This window comes from Brachyhypopomus gauderio, chromosome 9 (assembly GCF_052324685.1).
Source record: "Brachyhypopomus gauderio isolate BG-103 chromosome 9, BGAUD_0.2, whole genome shotgun sequence".
Taxonomy (NCBI): domain Eukaryota; kingdom Metazoa; phylum Chordata; class Actinopteri; order Gymnotiformes; family Hypopomidae; genus Brachyhypopomus; species Brachyhypopomus gauderio.
In genome coordinates, this window is record NC_135219.1 from 1900440 (window position 1) to 1927507 (window position 27068).

The 27068-nt window shown below is 46.6% G+C and overlaps 2 protein-coding genes across 3 annotated transcripts in view; one reads left to right on the plus strand and one right to left on the minus strand.

The window, feature by feature from the left end:
* cdk19 (cyclin dependent kinase 19) overlaps positions 1–16232 on the minus strand; it is a 19404-nt gene extending 3172 nt beyond the window's left edge. Inside the window, exons 1-2 of the mRNA XM_077016143.1 lie at positions 15975–16232; positions 11675–11750 (exon numbers count right to left, since the gene is read on the minus strand). Coding sequence (XP_076872258.1) covers positions 11675–11750; positions 15975–16102 — 204 coding nt within the window. The 5' untranslated portion in view covers positions 16103–16232. The remainder of the gene's footprint in view (positions 1–11674; positions 11751–15974) is intronic.
* A 767-nt stretch (positions 16233–16999) lies between these two features.
* On the plus strand, positions 17000–26861 carry amd1 (adenosylmethionine decarboxylase 1). Of its 2 annotated transcripts, XM_077016409.1 has the most exons (9): positions 17000–17315; positions 20687–20773; positions 21392–21518; positions 22260–22362; positions 23397–23439; positions 23659–23803; positions 23980–24075; positions 24218–24373; positions 24466–26859. In XM_077016409.1, the coding sequence occupies exons 1-9, from the start codon at positions 17206–17208 to the stop codon at positions 24610–24612; spliced, it is 1014 nt and encodes a 337-aa protein (XP_076872524.1). In that variant the 5' UTR covers positions 17000–17205; the 3' UTR covers positions 24613–26859. The 2 variants fall into 2 exon arrangements, with proteins under 2 accessions (XP_076872524.1, XP_076872525.1); XM_077016410.1 differs by lacking the exons at positions 17000–17315; positions 20687–20773 and adding an exon at positions 20887–20934 and having other exon boundaries at positions 24466–26861.
* The last annotated feature ends 207 nt before the right edge of the window (positions 26862–27068 follow it).

Below are 27068 nucleotides of genomic sequence, written 5' to 3' on the forward strand. Positions count from 1 at the left end.
CTGTGATTGGTTGATTGACTGATTGAAAGATCTCCAATTAGCCTATTTGCTAATATCTTATGCATGATCAGTATTACATTAGCAGTGCAAGGTTGGCAGGAGCTCAAGAAAGGAAATAAAATAAAACAATTTCTCACTTGGCAAATTTGCTGGGATGTGGGATTGAGGAGCTCAAATAATGATCACAGTTGGATAGAGGCTCTGTCTGAACACACACACACACACACACACACACACACACACACACACACACACACATACACACACACACACACACACACACACACACACACACACACACACACACACACAAATATGCAGCCACATGCAGACATAAACAAGGCTGTTTAATGAGAGAGAGAACGTTCAGTACTGTACATACTACTGTACACACTACTGTACTGTACATACTACTGTCCTATACATACTACTGTACACACTACTGTACTGTACATACTAATGTCCTGTACATACTACTGTACTGTACATACTAATGTACATACTACTGTACTGTACATACTAATGTCCTGTACATACTACAGTACTGTACACACACACGCACACACACTCACGCGTACTCACACACATGTGTACTCACACACTCACACACACTCGTATATATACTCACCTCCCCCTGCCTTTGCACAAACTTTGCACAAAAATAGAAATGCTTTGAAAGAGGCCATACTTCTCTTTCAGCATTCTAGGCTCAGGTTAAATAGAAGACCACAGCGCTTCCTGTACAAACACCAGAAGAATAATGTTGGTCCAACAGTATAACTCTCTCAACACCACAGAGTGCCTTCCTTTTGAACAAAATAATAATGTCTGGAGGGTTCATTCTAACTTATTCAATTCAAATCTGGCACTGAATGTTATTTCATTTTCCATTTTTATGTTTTTTGACAGAAAATCAAACGTAACACTGGGAGCAAGACAACATTTACTACACTAAACAAACAAATTAAGAAGGAATTTAAAGGTCTAATAACACGTGCTAAAATATGTCTTAAGCAAATATGATATTCGTCACCAGTTCTATGTGTATTGTGATGGATCCTGCACCCTGGTAGCCTCTGTTATACAGCGATGGCGTGCATGTGGCTTTTGTTTATGTTTTCATCTTTTGTTGCACGTGGTCTTTGTTTTGATTTCCTGCCACTCCCCTCTGGGGTGGTGCCTGCTGTATTGGCCACACCCCCTGGGAGATGTTGTTAACACACTGGGCCCTTCATTGGCCTGTTTTGATTCCATGGCCGCTTGCCCCTCATTATTGTTATCTGGCGCCCGTAACTGCACCTGTACGTCCGGTTTGTTTTCGCTCCAACGCTTCAATCACAGAATCCTTCTTGCTTCCTTCTGTTTTCCGGCACATTCTAAGCAAGCACAACAAAACACATGCAGTGCCTTCCTCTTCCTCTTCCTCTTCCTCTAGCCAGCTCACGTTTGAAACGTGTCCGTCGTAAACCAGCAAGACCCTTTGCTGCCAATGCTCAGTGATCTCATCCCGCACCCGGGCCAGCCGGGTCTGGGACCAGGAGGCAGGTCTCACGCGCACTCACGCGCACGCCGTGCATCGCCAAAAGCTGGATTAAGAAGAAATGTTGAAAAAACAAACAGTGGTCTGCTTTTCTCTTTCCTGTGTGCTTTGGGTCAGAGTTTCGGATTTGAGGAGCTCGATTAATGCTTACAGTTGCAATTTGGGTCGGAGAGTGAATCCTGGATTTATGTAAAATGGTAGGTTGTATCTGAAAACACACACGCGCGCGCGCACACACACACTTGGAGCAGAACCTTGCAGAACTCAGGAGAGCACTTCGGGGAATGGGGGAGAAGGTGTCCCAGACGTGGAAGCGGCTCGTCCCTCCGGCGCCTGGCACGGACGCCAGCGTCGGTGTGGGCACAGCGAGGACGGGGACAGCCAGGCCGGGGACAGCCAGGCCGGGGACAGCGAGGACGGGGACAGCGAGGACGGGGACAGCTAGGTCGGGGACAGCCAGGTCGGGGACAGCCAGGCCGGGGACAGTGAGGACGGGGACAGCGAGGCCGGGGACAGCCAGGCCGGGGACAGCCAGGCCGGGTACAGTGAGGCAGTGTGTGTGAGGACCCCCACTGCTGGGTGCCACGCCTCCGGGGTTTCTGCTTTGATGGGAACGTGAGTGCTAATACAGGTGTGTGTCACTAACTGTTACAATCACAGCATAAGTCACTCAGACGCATGACTCAACACATGCAAAGAACATACATAAACGAGCTCGCAATAACACAACAACAGTGGTTCTGGAAGATATTTCTAATTCATAGCGATCTGATAAAACTACAGCTTATTTTATACAATCTGTGTAACTATTAATTATGTAACGAAGCTAGGGAGAGAGAGGGAGAGTGAGAGAGAGAGAGAGAGAGAGAGAGAGAGAGAGAGAGAGAGAGAGAGAGGTGTAATGCAGATCTGACACTGGTCAAAGGCAGCATAAACCAGACCAGACCTCTTCTATGATCAAAAGGGCATAGAAGACACCTGCCCAAGCCCTCCCTCCCCACACACACACACACACACACCTTCAATCACACAGACATTCATCTCCGTCTATGGAAACGCAGGGTTTCACCCAATCAGACACCCCACTCTGCAAACACCAAAAAACAACAGCGTCATCCCTGGGTGAGTGATAAGCCAAACCAAACATTCACACCCTCTCTCCAGACACACACACACACACACACACACACACACTCTCTCTCTCTCTCTCTCTCTCTCTCTCTCTCTCTCTCTCTCTCTGTTGCTATTCACTCAGCATGATCAAATCTACTTAACCCTATTGCAGTACAAACACACACACGCTCACTGATCCTATTAGCTGTGATGTAAACCAGATCAGGGGGCAGTGTTTGGTGATCCCTTGGTCAGCCCGTGTACTCTGTACTGCAGTGGGATTATCAGCAGTGGAGTAACAAGAAACCTGGCCAAACCTGTGGAACTACAAGCACATGGCCTGATAATGTCCGTGTTTACACCAAGGGGGGCCTGACCTTTAAAATGACCATAATCCACATATACACAATAAATCATGAGGAATGATCACGGGTTATTTATTATACCGTCTTAACTCAAAGATAAAAATAATGCTAACAGGAGGTCAACACAAGGCTTAAACATGCATGTAATGAGTTAAAGTGGCAGGGAGTTGATAGGGTGCGTGATGAACGGATTGGGTTTCCTGCTACTCACGCCAGGGCACATGGCTGTCACGCTCCACAAACACAGCAGCCTGGTACTGTCCATCACACATCACTGGACAAAAACCTTGGAGTGAAGATGGAGTCACGTAATAATAAAACAAGACTGGGAGCACGCGGGAGTTTAGCTGCAGAGATCACCTTACAGAGGGGGGGGGGAGAGAGAGAGGGAGAGAGAGAAAGAGAGAGAGAGGATGGGAGGGGAAGGGGGAGAGATAAAGGGAGGGAGAGAAATAGATAGGAAAATGGAGAGAAAGGGAGGTAGGGACAGAAGAAGGTAAGGAGGTAGGGACAGAGGGAGGGAGGTAGTTAGGGAGGAACAGAGGGATGGAGGGAGGAACAGAGGGAGGGAGGGAGAGACAGAAGAAGGTAGGGAGGTAGGGACAGAGGGATGAAGGGAGGAACAGAGGGAGGGACGGAGAGTAATTAAGAGTTTCCTTTTGACTGACTTTGATGCAGTCTTGACCAGTGAGGTCTGGTTCAGTCGAGTCTCGTTCAGTCATGGGCCAGTTCTGTGTGTGTATGTGTGTGTGTGTGTGTGTGTGTGTGTTGATAGTCACACACTGCAGATTTTTTTTGCATCCGCAGCAGAAGTACAAGCATGTGCATCCTGTTTCTCAGCCTGGACCCACTGCCGCATCTGTTCTGTAAGACAGAGTTAGCCCCTCCCCCTGCCATGGTAACACAACTAGAGGCAGTGTTAGCCACACCCCCTCCAATGACAATGCTGCTAGCAACAGCACTAGCCACTCCCATTCTATAACTCAGCAGGCCTGTACCTCGGCATAGAGATTGGCCCAGACCCAGCACCACCTATAGACAGGCACTCTCTCTCTCTCACACACACACACACACACACACACACACACACACACACAGAACCTGCCCCACCTCCAAACTGTAAACTAATGCTAATTTGTCTATTACCACTCACTGCTTTATTCACTTACTGTATTCGTTACATAAACAAATATCATAATAGCTGTTGAATATTCATCATTAGGTAACATCATTATGACAAACGGTAGCTTGTGCACACACGGAGAGAGATCAGTACGCAAGGAGGATGATGAAGATAAGATTAGACAGCTATGATGAAGATAAGATTAGACAGCTATTAGCTACGAGTCTGCAGGATCTTCAGACGGAGGCGTCGGAGGTCAGTTTCGCAAAGTGCTCATGCAGCAGGTTACCCAAGAGGCCATGTGCGTGAACACAGGGTGGGGGAGAGAATGATGAGAGTGAGAAAGAAGAGCGTAGGAGCGAGAGAGAGGATGACGAGAGGAGAAGAAAAACAAAGAAACAAACAAAGGGCAGAGGGAGTGAGAGAACAAACCCGCACGCCCACTCAGATGACAGCGCGCTCGTGCCCTGGTGCTGCTCTGATCAGAGCCCCGCCCACCCCGGCTCCGTGCACGCTCACCGCTTGGTGCACGGGCACTCTCCTGCACGGGCACGCTCCTGCACGGGCACGCTCCTGCCCTCTGGTTGGGCTCTTTCCTGGCAAATCCCTGGTGGCTTCTGCGTAGCGCTGGCCAGACACCCGCCAAACCCTTCTCATCGCCGCTAGTGATGAAGATGTGACCACAGTGATCCCCACACACACACACACACACACACACAAAACCTGAAACATTTCTGCGCGCCACTCGACCAGGACGATGTTCAGTCGTCCCCATCAGCAAGCGTATCGTTTGGACCAACGCGCGGTGGGAGAGGTGGGAACTCCTGACAACATTCAGGAGAGTTTGGCTTTGAAAAACATTTTTGGTTTCCACCAATAGAGAGGAAAGTATGAGGAATGCTTTGCTTTGGAGCCAGTCACAATAAGCTAAAGCAGCACCACATGGCGCACACACACACACACACACACACACACACACACACACACACACACACACACACACACACACACACACACACACACACAGCAGGTCATACAGGAGCACAAAGCACACATTGTTCTGGTCGAGCAGAGCTGGTTCTGTTTTTACTTTCTCCTTCTCTCCATCCTTTTCCTCTCACTGCTCTTATACGTCAGAGCTACAGAACTACTGAACTACAGAACTACAGAACTACTTAAGTACAGAACTACAGAACTACAGAACTACAGAACTACTTAAGTACAGAACTACAGAACTACAGAACTACAGAACTACAGAACTACAGAACTAGGCTCTTATACGTCAGAGCTACAGAACTACAGAACTACAGAACTACAGAACTACTTAAGTACAGAACTACAGAACTACAGAACTAGGCTCTTATACGTCAGAACTACAGAACTACAGAACTACAGAACTAGGCTCTTATACGTCAGAACTACAGAACTACAGAACTACAGAACTACTTAAGTACAGAACTACAGAACTACAGAACTACAGAACTAGGCTCTTATACGTCAGAACTACAGAACTACAGAACTACAGAACTCTGCTCTTATACGACAGAACTACAGAACTCTGTTCTTATATGACAGAATTACAGAACTCTGTTCTTATATGACAGAATTACAGAACTACTGAACTACAGAACTGCAGAACTGCAGAACTACTGAACTACAGAACTGCAGAACTACAGAACTACAGAACTAGAGAGAGTTATTTGGAAAATCGACAGCAATGTGTACAAATTAGTAAGACTATGTCACAGTTCAGGAAGGTCACTTGTGGAGTACCCCAGGGATCTGTGATTGGCCCAAAACTTTTTTTACTTTATATCAATGATATCTGTAATGTTACTAAACTATTAAAATTTGTTATTTTTGCAGATGATACAAATATGTATTGTTCTGGGAATAATTTGAAGGAACTTTTGTCATCTATTGAAAAGGAATTAGAAATCCTAAAAACTTGGTTTGATGTCAATAAGTTGTCGTTGAATATAAAAAAACTAAATTTATGGTTTTTGGAACTCAAAAAGAAATGGATGAGGATATTAAATTAAAAATATGTGATACTAAAATTGAAAGAGTTTTTGATATAAATTTTCTAGGTGTTGTTATTGATCATAAATTAACATGGAAACAACATATTGGATATATAAATAGAAAGATTGCAAAGTCAATTTCAATCCTGCATAAGTCTAGAAATATATTAAGTTATAAAGCTCTATATATAATTTATTGTTCACTTATACTTCCTTATATATCATATTGTGTGGAAGTGTGGGGTTCTACGTATAAAACAGCATTAAATGCTATAGTTCTTTTACAAAAACGAGCCATACATATTATTAATAAGGTTGGATATTATGAGCATACTAATGTACTTTTTATAAAATCCCATGTTATGAAATTTTATGACTTGGTTTATTATAAAATAATGCAAATAATGTACAAAGTAAAAGTTAATTTACTTCCTGTTTGTGTACAAAGGGTTTTTTCAATGCAGAAGTCTAAATATGACATGAGAGATGTCTGTAAATTTGTTGTTCAAAAAGCTAGAAAAGAGGTCAAAAGGAGATGTATATCTGTTGTTGGAGTTTAATATTGGAATAATGCCAGCATAAATTTACGAATGTGTAGAACATTTTCAATTAAAAAAAAAATGGTATGTATGGAAATTTTTGAAAGTTACAAGTGTTAATTGCTTAACATTGCTTTTTTTTCTTTCTTTCTTTATTATACTGTAAGATGTTATTATGGGTAGCTTAATTTGTTAGGTAGGACAGGCATAAAAATAAGCATCATGCTTCTGCTTGTGCCTTTTCAGTCATTATTTTGTTGACAAGGTTTGTCATGCTGATAGATTTTGTCTTTGTATTATGTGATGATTATTTGACTGAATAAAGAATTATCATCATCATCATCATCATCAACTACAGAACTCCGCTCTTATACGTCAGAACTACAGAACTACAGAACTACAGAACTACAGTACTCTGCTCTTATACGTCAGAAATACAGTACTCTGCTCTTATACGTCAGAACTACAGAACTACAGAAATGCAGAACTACTTAAGTACAGAACTACAGAACTACAGAACTCTGCTCTTATACGACAGAACTACAAAACTACAGAACTACAGAACTCTGCTCTTATACTACAGAACTACAGAACTCCGCAACTCCGCTCTTATACTACAGAACTACAGAACTCCGCAACTCCGCTCTTATACTACAGAACTACAGAACTCCGCAACTCCGCTCTTATACTACAGAACTACAAAACTACAGAACTCCGCTCTTATACTACAGAACTACAGAACTCCGCTCTTATACTACAGAACTACAAAACTCCGCAACTCCGCTCTTATACTACAGAACTACAAAACTACAGAACTCCGCTCTTATACTACAGAACTACAGAACTCCGCTCTTATACTACAGAACTACAAAACTACAGAACTCCGCTCTTATACTACAGAACTCCGCTCTTATACTACAGAACTACAGAACTCCGCTCTTATACTACAGAACTACAAAACTCCGCTCTTATACGATAGCAATTCTGTCTTCTGAGGTTCTGACTGCTTTTTGCTGCCATTCCTGTCTGCAGATTCATCATCTGCAGGAGACTGAGATGTCAATCCAAAACCGACCAGCCACTACTCCTCCGATCAGCCAATACCACTCCTCCGAACAGCCACTAACTCCTGCGAACAGCCACTAACTCCTGCGAACAGCCACTAACTCCTCCGAACAGCCACTAACTCCTGCGAACAGCCACTACTCCTCTGATCAGCCACTACTCCTCTGTTTGCCAGCTAAGAAGTCTTATGTGAACATTCTCTTTTGTGTGATGATGATCATGCCTTTATCCTTCAGGCCTGGCATTTAGAAACAGAATCGAACTCAGGGTTTGGTAGCACAGTGTGCTGATCCGCAGAGGTTACGTAAAACATCTGCTTGTTGTGTGTGTGTGTGTGTGTGTGTGTGTGTGTGTGTGTGAGAGAGAGAGAGAGAGAGAGAGAGAGAAAGACAGAGAGAGTCAGAGCGAGAGAGCGAGAGAGAGAGAGCACTTATTGCAGGTCAGTGCTGAGCAGTGCATGCATTTCCCTACAGAGAGTGTTAGGGCTCCGTCGGTGATGAGAGTGTTAGGGCTCTGTCGGTGATGAGAGTGTTAGGGCTCCGTCAGTGATGAGTGTGTTAGGGCTCCGTCGGTGATGAGTGTGTCGAGGCTCTGTCGGTGATGAGAGTGTTAGGGCTCCGTTGGTGATGAGAGTGTTAGGGCTCCGTCGGTGATGAGAGTATTAGGGCTCCGTCGGTGATGAGAGTGTTAGGGCTCCGTCGGTGATGAGAGTGTTAGGGCTCCGTCGGTGACGAGTGTGTTGAGGCTCCGTCAGTGACGAGAGTGTTAGGGCTCTGTCGGTGACGAGAGTGTTAGGGCCCCGTCGGTGATGAGAGTGTTAGGGCTCCGTCGGTGATGAGTGTGTTAGGGCTCCGTCGGTGATGAGTGTGTCGAGGCTCCGTCAGTGACGAGAGTGTTAGGGCTCTGTCGGTGATGAGAGTGTTAGGGCTCCGTCTGTGATGAGTGTGTTAGGGCCCCGTCGGTGATGAGTGTGTTAGGGCTCCGTCGGTGATGAGAGTGTAAGGGCTCCGTCGGTGATGAGAGTGTTAGGGCTCCGTCGGTGATGAGAGTGTTAGGGCTCCGTCGGTGATGAGAGTGTTAGGGCTCCGTCGGTGATGAGAGTGTTAGGGCTCCGTCGGTGATGAGTGTGTTAGGGCTCCGTCAGTGATGAGAGTGTTAGGGCTCCGTCAGTGATGAGAGTGTTAGGGCTCCGTCAGTGATGAGTGTGTTAGGGCTCCGTCAGTGACGAGAGTGTTAGGGCTCCGTCAGTGATGAGAGTGTTAGGGCTCCGTCAGCAATATGGAACAGTGGGCCAGTTCACAAAAGAACAATTTTTGAATGTTCCCCTGACAGAAGAATATCAACACTTTGGTCCCGGGGTAGTACTACATCAGGGGTCTCCAACCTTTTTGGAACTGGGAGCTACTTCTTGGATACCAGTTATTGCGGAGAGCTACCAAGGGGGTGGGTGGGGGGGGGGGGGGGGGGGGGTGGCGAACGAAAGTTGCGTGTGCAAAAACATAAAGGATGCAGCGCTTTGGTGCATGGCGCTATAGTGAGCTACTTTTAAAACAAGCCCGCGGGCGACTCATGACGTGGGTGACCCCTGGTTTATTCAATATTGACGGCAGCCTAACTTTTTGATTGGCAGCTAATTGAGCAATAGAACACGAGAGGGAGTGTGTTATCGTGAATATATGTACATGCCGTTACTTGACAACGCGTCCGCGGAGTGATACAGAGAACGAGAATACCGTGCTGTTATCACACATATCTGCAGGGTTAGAACACTTCTCAACCAGTCGGATTGTGAACTAACTGTTGTATAATTGGCGAATAATCATTTAGTGTTAGAAGGGGAGGGACAACTGTGAATTTTGATTGGACATAAATTTAAGTAGATTTCTCGATGGGACCAATTAGGTTTACAAATTTATATGTAATTCATTGGCCCTTTGGCGAGCTACTCGGAAAGGGGTGGCGAGCTACTGGTAGCTCGTGAGCGACGTGTTGGAGACCCCTGTACTACATTAAACACGGTGGATACATTCAGAACATTAACATCTTGGTCCCGGGGCAGTGCTACGTTAAACACGGTGGATACATTCAGAACATTAACATCTTGGTCCCGGGGCAGTGCTACGTTAAACACGGTGGATACATTCAGAACATTAAGATCTTGGTCCCGGGGCAGTGCTACGTTAAACACGGTGGATACATTCAGAACATTAAGATCTTGGTCCCGGGGCAGTGCTACGTTAAACACGGTGGATACATTTAGGAGCGTCTGTGTGCTTCTCATGCTGTGTTTGGTAAAAACACTCAACCTTCCATTCTGGGTGGTGACAGAGAGGAATGCAGACTCTTGTATAACAGCTCCTTCTTCAACACCACGCCCCACGCCACCAATAGCATTCAACTACTGCAGCAGGCACACCACGTAAACACAGCTGCAGCCAGGGGCAGCCCGGCCAGGGAGGAATGCTCCCCCTACCCTGTGCATCTGGGTGAGCTACGGCCTATTATGGCTCCAACCATAGACAGCTTACAATTAGGCCTCTATCTATGGCGCATGGCAGTGAAACACAGTACCACTCAGTTACTGCCTCCTTGTTGATAAGGACCTACTGCAATAAGCAACTAGGGTGTGCAAGGGGCCATTTTGGCTCCGGTGAACTAACGCGGGTATTTGTTTGGGTGAAAGGCACGCTTGAAGAAGGCTGGGCGACCTTATGGTTCACTCTCCGGTGAAGCTGCGCCAATGTAAACATACTCAACATTAACCAAAACAAACAAACAAACAAACAACATCACATCTCCCCCATGGCTGCAACCTTCAAGTCAGGACCATGGAGTGTGGGAGCCAAAACCTCCCAAGTTTACATCCTCCATGAACCCTAATGAAAGCCGGTAACAGATCAGCCCTACGAATCTCGTCTTCTACAGCCATAATCACAGCAGTTTTTCCATCAGGAACTTGTGGCATATAACCGAACTATTATTCATTCATTTGTATTCTGAACCAATCGGGTCGAGGGTGACAGGGGCGGAGCCTAGCAGCAGGACACCTTTTATTACGATTGGCTGAAATATTAGACATGAGAAGCATTGGCACCTTCTGGCCATAATGCCCGGGACCGATGCCGGTAGCAGTGCCTCTGCTAGCTCAGTTTTGATTTGTCCCATAATCATTACCCAAGAGCCCATGGGCTTAGAATCAATAAATACTCATTCATTCATAGTACAGCACGGCCTTTTTGTATTTTCCTTTTTGCATATGAAAATTCAGACATTTCACGGTCAGCCACACATAAATGTGTTTATTTATTTTTTGAGGACCAAGCACATTACAAAGACTAGATTATAGATTAGGAAGCACCTCCATGCTAAAGCTGTAATCTGTGATGAATGTGATGATCTGTCCTGTCTCGTAAAGCCATCCACGCGTTTTTCTTCCTAGTGAGGCAGCATGAGGTCCAGAAATATTGGATTTGATTTTGCTCCGCAGCAAAGTGGCAGAGTGCTACACTTCATACAAATATCCAGCATGAAGTCCAGCTCCAATCAGCAGACAGACGACCCACTCGGAGATCCCCTTAACCCCATGATGCATCTGTAGCTTTACCCACACATGAGAGCTACATTTATGTAGGTTTGAAAGAGCATGTAGCACACAGTGTGACAAGATACCACCAGCAAATGTGATGGCAACGACCAATTTCTCCCTCGACCCCTTGACTTTCTACTTGTGTATTCATCTTTTAAGTATTTTAAAGATGAAAAAAAACGAACATCTGAACATTTGAGGAGAAAAGTGGAGGTCAAAAAGATCAACATCAGACCCTTGGAACCACATAACAGATTATCCTCTTCATCCCTTGAGCCAGAGGTCAGAAGTCAGAGGTCAGAGGTCGTTGATGACTCACCGCAATCTCCCGGCAAGCCGACATGGAGATCCCCGTACCTTCGATCTGCTTGAGGGCGTACTCCTTCTCGTCCTTCCTGCACACAGCAGACACACGGCGTTACCGTAACCCAAAGTCCAACATGTTGGCTTGTGTTGTGACTTCTTGCTGTGAACTGTTTTAGAAGCAGCAGGGTCCGAGCTCCAGGCTTATCGGTTAGTTTCGTCACCCTATTTACTTCTAGTGTACAAGTGCCCAGGTAGCTATAAGTACATGTTGGGCAGCGTCAGAGGTTGCTGACTGTCCCATTTCCTGTAATGCAAACGTGGTGATCAGCTTTTCCTGCCGGCTGCCACAGGTGTTGTTACCAGAGGACTGTAATCCTTTGGCTTCAGGTGAGGTTTCTGAATTTGAGATGTAAAAAAAAAGCTAACCCAGGCTCCAGTGACACGGAACTACTGATAAAACCCACAATGCACAAAATATAAAATATCCCAATACCTGACACATTCCAGCAAACTGTATTGAACGCTAAACATTTGGGGAAGTCCAGTAGGGTAGGAGATGAAACACTGTCCCGGACAACAACACTGAAGTCAGAACCAGCTTTAGTTAACATGCAGCTCTGCAGGAACAGACAGGCTTTTAAATTAAAGCCCACAGTATGGTAGTAAACAGGAGTTTGCTTACATTAAGGGCTGTACGCATCACTTCCTGCCTGGTGATAAAAGCAAAATATAATACCTAGGCTTTCAGACAGCTTTTGTCTTATATTATACCACAAAATAGATAGATACCACAAAACAGTTATGAGTGTGCTAGGACACTGTATGGGATATTTAAAACAGGACCCTGTCCGATGCTGCTGTAAGCAAACACTGAAGGGATTTGCAGAGGGGTAAAATGCACAGTCGGTTTTAAACGTGACAGCAACACAGAGCATGTGGAAGAAACTTCCTGCTGCTTGAAGTGAATTCAAGTGATGGCCATCTTTACAGCATGTGGTAGTGTGTGCACGGTGATCCTCTGGGTCGCGAGGGTTAGTGGTGAGGCACATCAGGCAAACGTCACCGTACAGCAGGATAGAGAGAGAGAGAGAGAAAGATAATGTGGCTGAAATCTAACTGCAGGAAGCCAAACACAAGCAACGCGATGCCCTGAGCAAAAACAGGTTACTTGGCTCGCAAACAGCTACATTTACAATCACTTTTATTCTGCACTCTAGGTTAAAGGGGAAACTAAATTGCTGAAACTGAGAACTGCAGGCTGGCACGTGAAAGTCAAAGTGTCTGGAAGGGCCTTTCACTCGTGTTGCCAGGTGCCAGCCCCTGCCCTGTAGTCCGCGTAAATAAAACCACAAAACAACAACAAATATGAAATGCACAAATTACTCAAATTACTATGCTCAGTCTAAATGTGACTGCATATAAAATGACTGTGCTGTGTTGTGTCTCTTTTCATGCCATTACGGACGAAATTTCATATGGTCTGGAGTCCACAGAGGGGGAGTAAGCTCAGTTCAGTCTGTCTGCTGAACCTTGTTATGGGTCTAAGTGAAGTTTTAAGTCTACGTTTGCGGGCTACGCTTCACCCGGGCATCAAGCACACCCACTCCAGCTCCCAGTGATGTCGGCTCACTGCAGATAGCGCGTCCGGCCACAGATGTCCTAAGTTCTCTCTGACTAGGCTATTCTCAACACGTACGCAGCGGCTACTCAAATGCACAAAGTGTTGGTGCGCAGACAAAAACGGGAACAAAGTGCGATGTGGAGAGAGCCTGTCCAGCGTGGCCCTGGTCGAGCCCCCGTCCCTGCACACACACTCCTTTGTTTTCAAATGCCACAGCAGCTATTTCTTACCAGTTAAGCCGTGAATAGGGTACTGGGAGGTGCGACTGAGTTTACTGAGGTGTTCAAATGGTCAGCCACAGTGCTAACGTTACACAGGGCCATGCATGGTAGTCATGCATTGTGAGATAAACAAAAATATAATTTTAGTTCTACATGTGGACATTATATTTGCATATACATGAAGTAATCCAACTTTGTCAAAAGTCCCACAGTGTTTGGAGCCCCCCCCCCCCCCTCCTTCATGCATGGCCACTTCTCTGCTGAGACACCTGCTAAACCTGGGAATGATCCGCTGAACCTGGGAATTAACTGAACCTGGGAATTAACTACTGAACCTGGGAATGATCCGCTGAACCTGGGAATGAACTACTGAACCTGGGAATGAACTACTGAACCTGGGAATGATCCGCTGAACCGGGGAATTAACTACTGAACCTGGGAATTAACTGAACCTGGGAATTAACTACTGAACCTGGGAATGATCCGCTGAACCTGGGAATTAACTACTGAACCTGGGAATTAACTGAACCTGGGAATGATCCGCTGAACCTGGGAATTAACTACTGAACCTGGGAATTAACTACTGAACCTGGGAATGATCCACTGAACCTGGGAATGATCCGCTGAACCTGGGAATTAACTACTGAACCTGGGAATTAACTACTGAAACTGGGAATGATCCGCTGAACCTGGGAATTAACTACTGAACCTGGGAATGATCAGCTGAACCTGGGAATGAACCGCTGAACCTGGGAATGCAGGGCTGAGTCAAATCAGGCGTCTAAACACAAAAATCAAGTTGTACTGGATTCTGTCCCTCCAAAGACGAGCTGGTCACCTAAGAATTTTGGATTTCATGAAATGCAACATTTGTTCTGTGTCTGTGGTTTGGTGCAACCCCCCACCCCACCTCAGCCCTCTTAAACACTTAACACCTACTTAAACACCTGCTTTCTGGAAAGAAAGAATGTCTAGTTGAGAAACGTCATCTACATATTGACTCTCAGTGCTCGACTTACAAAACGCACACACTTTGACAAAAGTGGTGAAAGTGTATTGAGAGAGTGAGCGAGAACTGAGCGCAGAGGTGTGAAGGAGCAGAATGTGTTGGCCAACACTTCTCTTTATTAAAAGAAATCAATACCTTACATAATCCTTCTGGCTCTCAGGTCCGCTCTGTAAGATCCTAAAATAAATCCCTGAGGTTTAGTGTGAAGCTATAGGTCAAACATACATCGTCACAGACATGTATATTCAAAATATTATCAGAAGTGAAAATAGCTACAGATAAAGGAGGCAATCACAGGCCTCACCCCAGATGCACTATGGAAGATGTGGTCTGAAACTTGCAGCTGGTGAGGAGCATTGCTCATTTCACAGCTTCTAACGGCCAGTGTTTCAGAGCATGAGTTCAAGGAGACAGCTTCAGACTGGCAAGACTTCATATCATGACCCTGAAATCTTTCTCCAGTTCCCTCATACTCAACATATTCCATCACGTTCATCATCTTTACGTCTAACTTGAGTAACGGGCCTAATTTCAGTCTACGTGTGGTGTTTGCCTATGAGGGGATAATCAAGAAATGGTAGCCTGAAATAATTCTAGGACACTACCAAATCTGCTTTGATGCAATCAAGCAAACAAAAAAACAATTGATTGGCTGAATCAGCAAGAAATAATACCCCCCAAAACAAACATACAAACAAACAAACAAATAAATAAAAGTCTTAAAAGCAGGGCAAGAGGAACAAGCTTTAATCAGCTCATCAAAACGAATATTGTACTGCTACCTGGTCCTTTAAGCATTGCTAGTATTTAAAGGCTAATTGCCTTCTTGGCTGACCTAAGATAACCTCTACTGAAGCAAGTTTGGTAGTGCAATAGGAACGTTTTAGATGTACACGTATGTAAAAAAAAATGTCAATAATGAATTAGACACTGGATATTAGATCAGTTTCGCATAGGCTGAATGGCACTTGTTTTTAACGGACACGGTCATGCATTCAAAGTCAACAGCATCAAAACGGATACTAAACACTTTGCGATAACAGAAGGCAAAAATATCTGGGCGACCTTAATGGAGGATTTAGTGCACGTAGTTTGTAACTTTTTGATTTGTTTGGCGCGTTTTGTCGTGGTTCGAGCCCCAATGTGAAAAGGACCAGACAATAAAACTGCGAGTAGGTTCATCTGTGGCAGTGTATCAATCTTCTCCACGCCGCGCGCGTGTGTGTGTGTTGCGGGGTCGTGCTTCACGTCCACGGTCTTCTGGTGTAGAATAAACAGCAGCACGGCGCTGTTTTGGGGGAGGACCGCTGCGAGTGTGCGCTTATAACAACAAAAACAGCCACGGGCTGAGGTCGGGGCCAGTCTCTACACTCGCCACGCACACCCCGCAAGCCCGGGGATCGTTAAAGTACCGCGCAATCATCGAAACAACACAAACAATAACGTTTTCTGGCTCTCTTACCCGTCTTTGCGCTTAGCTTTATAAACATGCCCGTAGGTGCCGCGTCCCACTTTGCAACCTTCATATTCGAACAGATCCTCCACTTTCTCTCTCTCGGCGGCGAGCTTTGTTTTGAAGTCGTAATCCATTTTAACCCATAAATATTTCTTAATTTACAATAAAATAAAATATTAATTATTACATGCATTAATTAAATAATCTGATCGTTTTATTCCCCCACCATTTCCTTGTTTGGGATTTTGGTCTGCTCCGCTTAATGTTCACTGGCTCGTTGACGGTTTTTTTTATTGGTGCGCAATGCTTTCTGGGGAATGTAGTTTTCTCAGCGCGATAGTCTGGTTTGAAAAGGAATGAAGTAGTGTTTCGGGAACTACAATCCGCACAGCACGTTGCGGTTATCGACCTTGCGTAGTCATTATTCGTTCTCAAAAAAATGCGGGGGTTACAGAATTAATATTTCACGTATGTTTGTTTATTTGCCAACATAAGACGGACTGCTAACACAATTAATACTTTGCCCCATGCGTTATTTAATGCAACTAAAACGACAAGCTTTTACTGCAAACCGCCCTGATCTCGCCTTTATCTAAGATTGGTGTAAATATTATAAATAAACAATGCTGTGGAGCCGAATGAGAGAAGTGTAGTAATTCCTAAATGAATGTTCCCATCACGGATAGAGAATGACATCATTATTATTATTATTATTATTATTATTATTATTATTATTATTATTATATGTTTAGGGAAAGCCTGTTCAATGTTGTCCTTCTGAAGACTGTAACATTTTAATAACATCAGTTTTGTTTATCCTTGGGCATTTGTAGATGGATATACAAACCGCCTACGACGCCAGTGCTCACATAGCCTATACGTTTGCGCAACATTTTCCCTCGCGATTGACGGCAACTAAGACCAATCGCAAGTTAAAGGAGGGCGGGTCTCGGCTCGTGATTGGCCCACACCGAGAGTGACGTAGGAGGGTAAGTTAATGAAACCGCTGCGCACCGTGGAAACTGCGCTTACACAGTATGGCCGGCGACATTAGCTAGCACTCGCTCACACTGTTCTCTGAAAAGGGGAAGTAGGCAAAACCAAGAAAACATCCACCTGGACTGCTCAAGGACTGTATTAAGATCATAAATTATAATTACCAAGCAAAAAAAGGATTTAATAAGCTGAAGTCCCGACACACGTTAAATTTCTGTTGTTGGTTGTGTGTTGTCTCACGATGGAGGAAAACGGTGCACACTTCTTCGAGGGGACCGAGAAGCTGCTGGAGGTGTGGTTCTCCCGGCAGGACGAGACCAAAGGAACCGGGGACCTTCGCACCATCCCGAGGTTGGTCCTATAATATTGTCGAGAGCCACGAAGCAGCAGGGATCTCTCTCCCCCCCTCCCACCCCGCGTTAAGCCAGGCAGCTCAGCCGCAGAACAGCGCCTCGGAGAGAGCAGCTCTTCATAGCCTAGAATAAAAAACACTGGTTCAACTTTATCTTTGTTGTGTGTGTTTGGCGTTATATGTTGCGAGTGTGTGATGTTGAGACGGACACCTCGGCCTGTACCCGTGTGTGAGCTGTGCTGGTTTACTGACACCCCCCCCCCCCCCCCGTCACTCATTCATTTGCGCCCAGGCAGGCGAGCTCCGATCATCTCTGGTTCAGCCGGTCAACTGCGAGGATTTCACACCCCATTAGTGCTGGAAATTAAGACCGCGATGTCACTGTACCGTGACTTGCATAAGAGAAACGACGCAGTTAGTCTTGATTTTTTTAATGTGCGTAGAAATGTTGTATTTTAAAGGCAACTTGTGAAATCGAACCGCTGCTCGGCGACAGCCGGCCGAGACGCGTTAGCCGGTTAGCCAGCTAGCTAGCCCCCCGTTCCTCCGCGATTTAGTTTTAGGCCACGGTTGAGGTCAGGGATACTTTAGACGTCGCTGGACCTAATCCGAATACCCGCATGACTTGGCAATATTATCAAGTGATACGACGACACGGATGAACAACTTGAGTAATTTTATCGAAATAAATTTTTAAAAATTATATATTTAAAAAAACAAAAAAATATGCCGATTAGGTAACCGTTAGCTAGACGGCTAATATCAATTCTGTGGAGATAACCAGCGCGTGAGCATGGCGCGTATTCGGAGCCCCCGACGTTTAACCTGCGCGTGAGCATGGCGCGTGCTCCCTAAAACCAGCACGCGCTTCCTACGCACGAGCTAGCCAGCGTCGGCTACTTGGGTTAGCAGAGCTAAGTATGTTTTGAAAGAAAAAAAAGTCCAAACGGTGTATAAACCATTTAAAAGCTTTTTAATTTAACCCACCACGTGTTACAACTAATGGGTGTGAGTTAACCGAGGAGAGAGAGGTCGGCGGGCGGTAAACGTGCCGTTTCTGTCCCGTGAAGCGTGGGGCCCGGTCCCGCTGCCGCATTGCCCACCTGTCACACACACGATTTACAACACCCGCAGCGGCCGGCCAACAGGTGTTACCGCGCACGGTCGGGGCTTTAGGGACCCCCTGGCTGCGCCGTCCCCTCGGTGAGGGACAATGTCCTCCTTGTAATGTGGTTGGTGGACAGCGAGGTGGACGCAGCGCCCCGGACGCCCCGGTTGGCCTCGCTGAGGTCTCGTTGACCGAACTGCCCCGCTGGAGGGGGTCCGTCATGCTGCACTCGTGTGTTCTTGTGAAGCTGTTTCCTCATGTGTCATGACCTAAAACGAGACCCTGCGCCTTCATTCAGCACAGTAGACGCGACTCACCCGATACCGTGCTGGAGATGAGCTTGTGCATACTGGACCGTTGGTCAGCACAAACCCGGCACACGAGCGATGCTATTTATATAAATTCATTATTCTAGCATGTTTTGTTTGTTTCATGCCTATGGCCAGACGTAATTATGTAGATGCTGGTGGGGTCTGTATCAAATTAATTGTTGTAACAATATTTAATGCTTGGACATTATTTCCCAGTTGTGATATAACGTGGCACAATCTCAAGCCCTTCATGAAATGCCATCCATGGGTCTTTAGAGTAGCAACCTGGCACAGCACCAGATTACTCTGCAGTGGTCTCATAGAGCAGTCTCATAGAGCCGTCTCATTCTCGGAAACTGCAGGAGAGCCTGCGATTTCTTGGCACTGAAATCTGATAAGTGTAGATGTGGTGGTGTCTCGGTGGGGGGGGCAGGAATCGATGCATGGCTGTGTTGGCTTACAGTCAGGCGAGATTAAACGCTCACCGACACAGGGAGAGAATGATGGGTTATGGAGCTCAGCCAATGGCCAAATAAGTCCACAAGGGCTTCCAATCCACAAATCTGTGTGCGCTTGCTCTAGCCATTGGCCATGAATGAGATAAGGGAATGAAAAACCTCTCCACTCCTTAAACGTTCTCAGTGGTTGGGATTTCGGCAGCACTTATCTCGTTTGTTTGGTCGTTGCTAACAGGTGAACAGAGTTTGATGTTTCTGAGTGGTTTAATTTCAGTCCAAACGGAGGGACAGCTCCGTTATATTACACTACGTTTAATCTGCGCTAACATTTGTACATTACCAAGATGTTGCCGTGTCTTGGTATTTGTGCTTAGCGTTGTGATTTAGCGAGTGGTTCCGTCATGGTCTAAATATGTGTGACATTACACGGGCTCGTCATTGACCCCCGCGCACATGATCTGTGTGCGGCAGTCGCACGGCGATCAGTGCCGTTCTTTTGTCCTGCCATTCAGAACCCAGACTTCCCTGCTCCGTCTACACAAGTACGTGCGAACCCCTCTGCTGTCGCCATTGGCGTCCCAAAAATAGCAGCGGTGTCTGCTTTCGCGGGGCAGGACAGGAGAGTGGTGGCTGGGGTATAAGCTGCACCACTGTGGTCTAAAATACGTGTGCTGTGATCCAGCTAGTCTTGAGGCCTGCTGCGGGAGGCTAGCAGTGCTCCCTGACATGCACGTGATTGGTTGGCAGTCGTGACCAATGAGGTGTTTTGTCACCTTTAGTTGTTAGGGGTGAAATCACCTGCAGAAGTGATTGTTTTGTACACCTGAAGTAGCAGTTCTGTGTGTGGGTGGGTGGGTGTTATGATTTTTTTTTTTTCAGCACTGGAGCTGTGTGTGTGTGAGATGCGACGCTAGCTGCTGGGGAACAACTGGTCTCTGTGACATGCATGTAACACACACTGGGAGGTCGTGTGTGTGTGCACGCACTCCACTTTGGTGTGGGCTGGGTCATTAATGTTGTACGTCTTCTGCAGTAGACCGAGCTGACTTGTAATTAGCTGCAGTTGTTGGAGTAGATTACGCTGTGATGGGCCCAGTATTGGACAGCAGTGGCAGCACCTCGTGACTTTCAGAGAGGAGTGTGTGTGCAGCATCACAATCAGGCCTGCGTCTCCACGCAACGGTGCTGTCACAATGGAGCGTTAACCAATCACAGGGAGAGAATCTGTTGCTGTGCATGACGAGCGCTCCAACCAATCCCAGCATTCTCTCAGGCACTTCCACCGAACCCGTTGTCGTCGGTCGATCACAGTAATGGCGTTTCACATGATCACAAGTAGTCATGGAGCTTCAAAGTATTCCCCACACAATCATAACAAAATGAGACTCGTCCCAGGTGTTAAGTGCCGTCCGAATGCTGGTTGCTTTCACATGGCTAATTGCTAATATTCTCTGTTGAATGTTGACGGGCGTTCTCACTTTGCACTTTCGCAGGTTTGAGTGGGACAAACTTCTGGAGAATGTGCACTGTTTGATCATAAGTGTGACAAAGACTGACAGGCAGGAAGCTTACATACTCAGGTGAGTGTTTTGCCGTCGTGTCTGTGGACTGAGGGATCTCTTGAGTTCTCTCTTGATCTTTCTGTTCGTGTCAAACGCCACCGTTCTTCCCGTCAGGACTGTTCGGCATTCCCGTGTGTTCGGTTTAAGTGCGTCCACGAACAGCTCGAAGCTGCGTTAACGTAAGTTTCAGTAACAAAAAAATGTTGCGAATGAAACCATAGCTAACTGAGTCTGGTTTATGCCGTAGCTCACTAAAAGCTCCTCGGTAGCTCTGATTTATTTTTGTGTTTGCTGTCCTGCCTCACCTTTGACCCGGTTGGATTCAGCGCCGGACACATCCGGCCTCAGCTGTCCAGAGTATTTCAGGCCGCCTCTAACGTCTGTGCTGGCAGTGATGATCCGCGTCTTGGCCGCAAGTGGTAGGCCCGCGGGGGCCCAGACGTTTAAGCACAGCGGCTGGCCGGGTGCGTCTCGGCCGTTGAGCTGGGCCTAGACGAGACGGTCCCCGCAGTCCCGTTGTAGGAGAATCCAAACAGAAGCCGGTTAACCTGAACAACCCAATGTCTGGTCTAGTGCTTTGTTGTAGCTGTAAAGCGATGTTTCATGAACTGTTTTTGTGTGTGTGTTACCTTCCAGTGAGAGTAGCATGTTTGTCTCCAAGAGACGTTTCATTTTGAAGACATGCGGGACCACCCTCTTACTGCAAGCGCTGGTGCCTCTGTTGGAGCTGGCACGTGAATACAGCGGCTTTGATGCCATCGAGGTGTGATTGCACGCATGCACAAGCCCCCCACCCACCCACCCCATCGTTGCAGAGACCCCCTGGACTGTCCTTGAGCTGACCGTGTCTAGCAGCGATCTGCTCCCTCCAGAGGAGAAGCTTGTTTGTGTAGATGAGACCGACGACTCCAGGGTGGCTCATTTCAACAAGGCCTGATTTGAAGTGTACTTTTGAGTAGTAATTTACGTGTATTGTAAAAACAAATGCGCAGGTTACAAAAATGTAGTGTTTTTCTCCATACACCACAAAATAATAACTGATAATATTGCAGTAGAGTAGCACCAGTGGTCTTAAGAGGTCCGCTAGATGTGTATAAATGTATAATAATCTATTTGTATAATTATTGCATCCTACATTACACAGTTCAGTCTGTATCAAATGAAATTTGACGGTGTACCGTACTGGTTTGCCGAGAGAGATTTGGGAACATGGAGTACATTTTAACACATCACTGTATAGGTGTTGGGGAACAGGAAGAGATGCGTTTCCCCTCCCGCCTCTGGGTTCGGTGTCGTTCTGCGCTGTCTGGTGCCCTTGAGGCAATGCTCCACATCAAGTTTACCGTTTGTGCTCAGGTCTCTGGTGAATGTCCTGTTGGGGGTTCTTTTCATATTAACTGGCCCCAAAAAACGAGCACTAAACTGATCACAGATCAGTGGGAGCTGGTCGGTACGGCGGCCTTGGCGCTATGTCCAAGCTGAGGCCTGTTTCTTTGTTGTGCAGAACTTCTTCTACTCCCGTAAGAACTTCATGAAGCCCACCCATCAGGAGTTCCCTCACCGCAACTTTGAGGAGGAAGTGGAATTTCTCAGCCAGATTTTCCCAAGTACTTATACCGACACACCTCTAAAGCCAGTACCCAACACCAACAACCCATGTTGTAACCATGTCTCGGCTTATCAGAAGCCAGAATTCTGGTTGGGTTGAACCTCGTCCCCAAGCCAAGAGGTCCAGCTGTGTAAAGCCTGGTTTATACTTTCGCGAGTGACTGTAGCGCGCGGCTCCGCCCACCTCGCGCGACCCTGCGCGAGCGGTGTAGGCGTTTATACTTTCGCGAACGTCGCGAGCGTCGCTGCAGTGTTCTCCGAAACGATAGGTGGCGATAGGTGGCAGTGGAGAATAAAAAACCCCTGCAAAACCGGTGAAAGAACATTTTTACCTGACCAGAGACCGTATATATACACCAGGCATCAAACATAAATATGACTTTGCAATGTTGTCCGAAACTATATGTGGTAGTATAAAGAAACACCCCTCAAAAAAAAGGGAATGAACATTTACCTGACGCATTTTAATGTTGCTTTGTGTTTCAGGTTTGAAAAGTGCTGGAATTTAGGCTAAAGTACATTAAAATGTTGAAATTACGTTAATACGAGCCTCTTGTAATTCCAGGACGAAACATGAGAGAACGTGAAGACGTTAAGATTGGGCGTTTTGAAAATAAACAACCATTAAATAATGTGATAAAAAAGCGAATTATTTCGATTCATTTCGAGTATATGTATAAATATTTAACTTAATTAAGTTTAACGTGCTGGGAAATATTGAAATGGACCTTTAAAGTGACGTACAAGTGCTTTAATTCCACCTTGTAAAGGTGTATGAACCCGGCAAACATGACTTTGTCCATCGCGCTGAAGCGCGGCGCGCGCGCGAAAATTCGAGAGGTGCACGACCTCGCGCCGCGACAGCGCGCTAGGCCCTCGCGCACGGGCGGAGCCACAGCGATTACGTCATTTTCGCGGCGCGTCGAGTATAAACCAGGCTTAATGTGTGAGAAGTCAGCTCCAGGTAGAGTCCTTGGAGAGCTCGTTTCAATGTGAATTCTAAGGGAAGTATCTCCTTTCTTTCTATCTTCAGATGGAGCGGCCTACTGTATGGGTCGTCTGAACTCTGACTGCTGGTAGGTTTCGGCTTCTGTTTAGCCGCAAAATCATTTAGACCTTAAGATGGTCTAAATGATTTTAAGATGGCGTGACGTGCTGTGCGTGTAAAAAAAAAAAAAATAAAAAAAAATTTCAGTTTGGTTTTTCGTGTTGATGTAAATACTTGCGTTTTGATGTGATTGCGTTGTGATCAAATCACTTTTGATGTGATTTGAGTTTAAATGTTTGTTTACCAGGTACTTGTTTACTCTGGAGCTGCCAGAGTGCTGGCAGAACAACCAGGCGGACCAGACGCTGGAGATTCTGATGAGCGATCTCGACCCAGCCGTGATGGACCAGTTCTACATGAAAGACGGTGTTTCCGCTAGTGATGTCACTCGTGTGCGTACCTTTTTCGCTTCTTTCGCGCTACGTTTGGTCACGATGGCGCCGGGGCGACCTTGGTGTGTGTTTGGAAAATCCCGGGATTCGTTAAGGATGGGTGCTTCGACGTGGCTAGCGTCCGCACCTCTGCTGTGTTGTACGCTGCTAACGTCGTGTGTTCTCCTGCTCCACAGATGAGTGGAATTCGTGACCTGATTCCAGGTTCTGTGATTGACGCCACAATGTTCAACCCTTGTGGATACTCCATGAATGGAATGAAGAAAATGGATGTATGTACTCCTGTGTGTATTATTTTTGTGTGTTCATTTTCTACGTTCCTTTATTACCTGTGTCCAGGACTGCAGAGATAGGATTGGGTCAAAATATGAACCGGTTACAACCATTTAATTTGTAGAAATTGCATTCGTGCAGGGAACTTACTGGACGATTCACATCACCCCTGAGCCAGAGTTCTCTTACGTAAGCTTCGAAACCAACATCTCCCAGGCGTCCTACGATGACCTCATCCAGAAAGTCGTGGACGTCTTCAAGCCAGGGAAGTTTGTGACTACGCTTTTTGTTAATCAGGTACGCTGTCCCTCACAAGCCTCCGTTTGCTCTGACGATGGCGTGCGCCGAGTGCTGACCCAGTGTTCACGTGCCGACTGTTTCCATGGCAGAGCTCCAAGTGTCGCGCCGTGAACGAGGACACACTGCAGAAAGTTGATGGCTACAGGCACCTCGACCGCCAGCTCGCCCACTTCAACGACTACAACTTCGTCTTCAACAGTTACGCCAAGAAGCAGCAGCAGATCCAGCAGAGCTGAGGCCCGCCCATGAGGAGGCGCAAAAAGGACGGAGGGTGTGGCTTGCCAGGTCACGCCCACCACCTTCTTCCCAAGCTCCGCCTCCCCCCTTTTCAAGAGTCCCGTCTATGTAGCTGTGTTGCGAGTTTAACTTGTAAGCATCTTCGTACCGATAGCGTAGATATCTTGCATGAAAGCTCTCGTTGTGTCCGTGTAGATATTCTAGCTCACTCTTGCTGTGATCTTGAAGTGCATGTAGAGTTATCTTGCGGGACGTGCGCGAGGCGCACCCCGCACTCCCTCCCCTTCCTGCAGACCTCCCCCCTCATCCTCCACAGACAGGGCTTCCGTCCCCACTAGGCAAGGGCCCTGACATGCTCAGATGCGCGTGTGTGGTCTACTGTGTGGACCCCCCCCCCACCTCCCCTCCAAAAGTGTGGCTAAGCTCTCTGTTGTCTCTCGTGGTGGTGATCTAATTTTTAAGTCGCATGTCTTGACGCTGCTTAGATCTGATGCAGCGGTTTTCTTTTCGCTACCTTGGCACTCGGAATGCAGATCGAGTTCAGAGGTTGCCACTACTTTAGGTTTTGAGGTGAATTTTGCCCGTCTCCCCCTGCACGTCTCCCGAAACACACCACGCCGTGCCTTTCTTCCATGACTGTATTGCTAATTTGAGTGTAAAGAGAAATATAAAAAGGAAAAATAAACCAAAAAAAGTAACTGAATATGAAGCTGCACTTTAAACTCTAGAGCACCAAGACCCTCTTTTTTTGCAGTACCCTGCACCGTCCGTCTTCGGTACGGGAACTGGCCCGGCCTCGTCCGCGCGTGCAAGGCATTTTGGTTATTTATGTTGTAGCCCCTCCTCTATTGTTCGAGCTGAATGTAAAGGCGGCCAGGGGAGGGGATCTCGAGCTGTCGTTTGGAACGTCCGAGGTGCGCATGCCAGAGGGAGTCTGCCAATCGGATGCCTTCATTCGGAACCCCTCCCGCCAGGGCCGCCCAGTGCCTGATCCGCTCCGCAGGGCCCGGGGCTAGATCGAGACAGTGGGGCGGACGCCATGCTTGGTGGGAAGATCGCGTAAAGGAGCAGTTTCCATTTGATGCACTCTCCCTCTCTCACAATAGACCCTATCTGATCTGAGCATGTCAGGGTCCCCCCATTCCATTCCACATTTAACAGTTGCTTAAACTGCGGGGGTTTTTTTGTTGTTTTTATGCCCACTCTGTTGTCTCTCCCTCTCTCCCTCCCTCCCTCCCTCCTTTGTGTTGGTCCTCTCATGTTGAGCGAGAGAAAGATGGTGATCTGTGCTGCATGTCAGGCACGGCGATGCAGTCCCAGTGCCTCTGTTGCGCTTTTCTCTCCCCCTCTGGTTAAAAGGTGGAGCCCCCCCTTTTTATTTGAACTAGTAACGGACGCAAAGGTTTTTGTTTTGTTTTCTGAAAACACCTTCCACACGATCCAGGTATTTTGTTTTTTTTTTGCTTGTAATTATATGGAGTATATTGGTTATGTTGGATATACTCGTGGATCAGTGAAATTATGTAATCTAGCACTTAAAAATAGCCCACAGAAATCTGACCCAGACTGTTATATTTTGAAATGGTTTTTTTTTTATACCTACAGTACAGCTTTTTTTTTTTAGACATGGGTTCAGCTTCTTCATTCATTGCAATAATGAATTCTAAGATGAGGCTTAATTTGCATCAAAAACCTTCACACGCCCTGATCTGGGATCAGTGCTCCCCTTTTCATGCCGACATGGGTCCAAATATAATTTAGTAATCCAGAAACGGTCCCAAAACTGCAGTCTACACTGTAAAACTGAACCTGGTCTGCAGCCTTCCAGCCATGAGCAGGCAGGACCTCTCCTAAGATCCTGCTCAGTCATGCCAGCGTCCCTCAGCAGGGTCCAGGTGGTCTTCTGCTGAAGATTCAGGTTGCACCAACTCCTGCCAGCAGACTCCGATCCCCCAAACATCCTGTACGGGGCACATTTTAATTCCACGTTTGTTTTTATGGTCCCCGTTTCTCCCCCCCCCCCCCCCCTATTTTCGGAGGTAGAGAGGTGAGCACCTGCAGTTATTTGAGTAAGATGTGGGCTTGTTTCCTCCCCCTGGAGGGCCAGGGTGGTGCGGCCTGCTGCCGTGCTGGGTGGGCAGGGCTTCTAGGAACATCTGGCTCTTCTAATTCTCTTGCTATTTCTTCGGTTGGTCAAGATGTGCTAAATATATCTGTACTATGAGCTTGATGCTTTAAGTAATAAAAAAAATAAAAAAACTTGTGTACTCATGTTTTATTTGTTGCTATAAATACACCAGTAGAATGGACTGGACTGCCACCTGTGGGTCGTTGGTTCAGATCTCACTAGTCGTCTCCTGTGGCAGTTGCAAAACGGCTGAAGAGACTTCAAGTCCTGGTAGTAAAACGGCACCGAACAGGGAGCTGTAGTGCAAGACCTCAGCATCTAGATGAC

What these genes read in the sequence shown, in the direction of transcription:
- amd1 (XM_077016409.1), top strand. Translation starts at nt 17,206, where the DNA reads ATGGAGGAAAACGGTGCACACTTCTTCGAGGGGACCGAGAAGCTGCTG. An exon ending in GCGGCTTTGATGCCATCGAG is followed by an intron (nt 21,519 to 22,259) that starts GTGTGATTGCAC and finishes TTTGTTGTGCAG; the next exon opens with AACTTCTTCTACTCCCGTAA. An exon ending in TCTCAGCCAGATTTTCCCAA is followed by an intron (nt 22,363 to 23,396) that starts GTACTTATACCG and finishes TTCTATCTTCAG; the next exon opens with ATGGAGCGGCCTACTGTATG.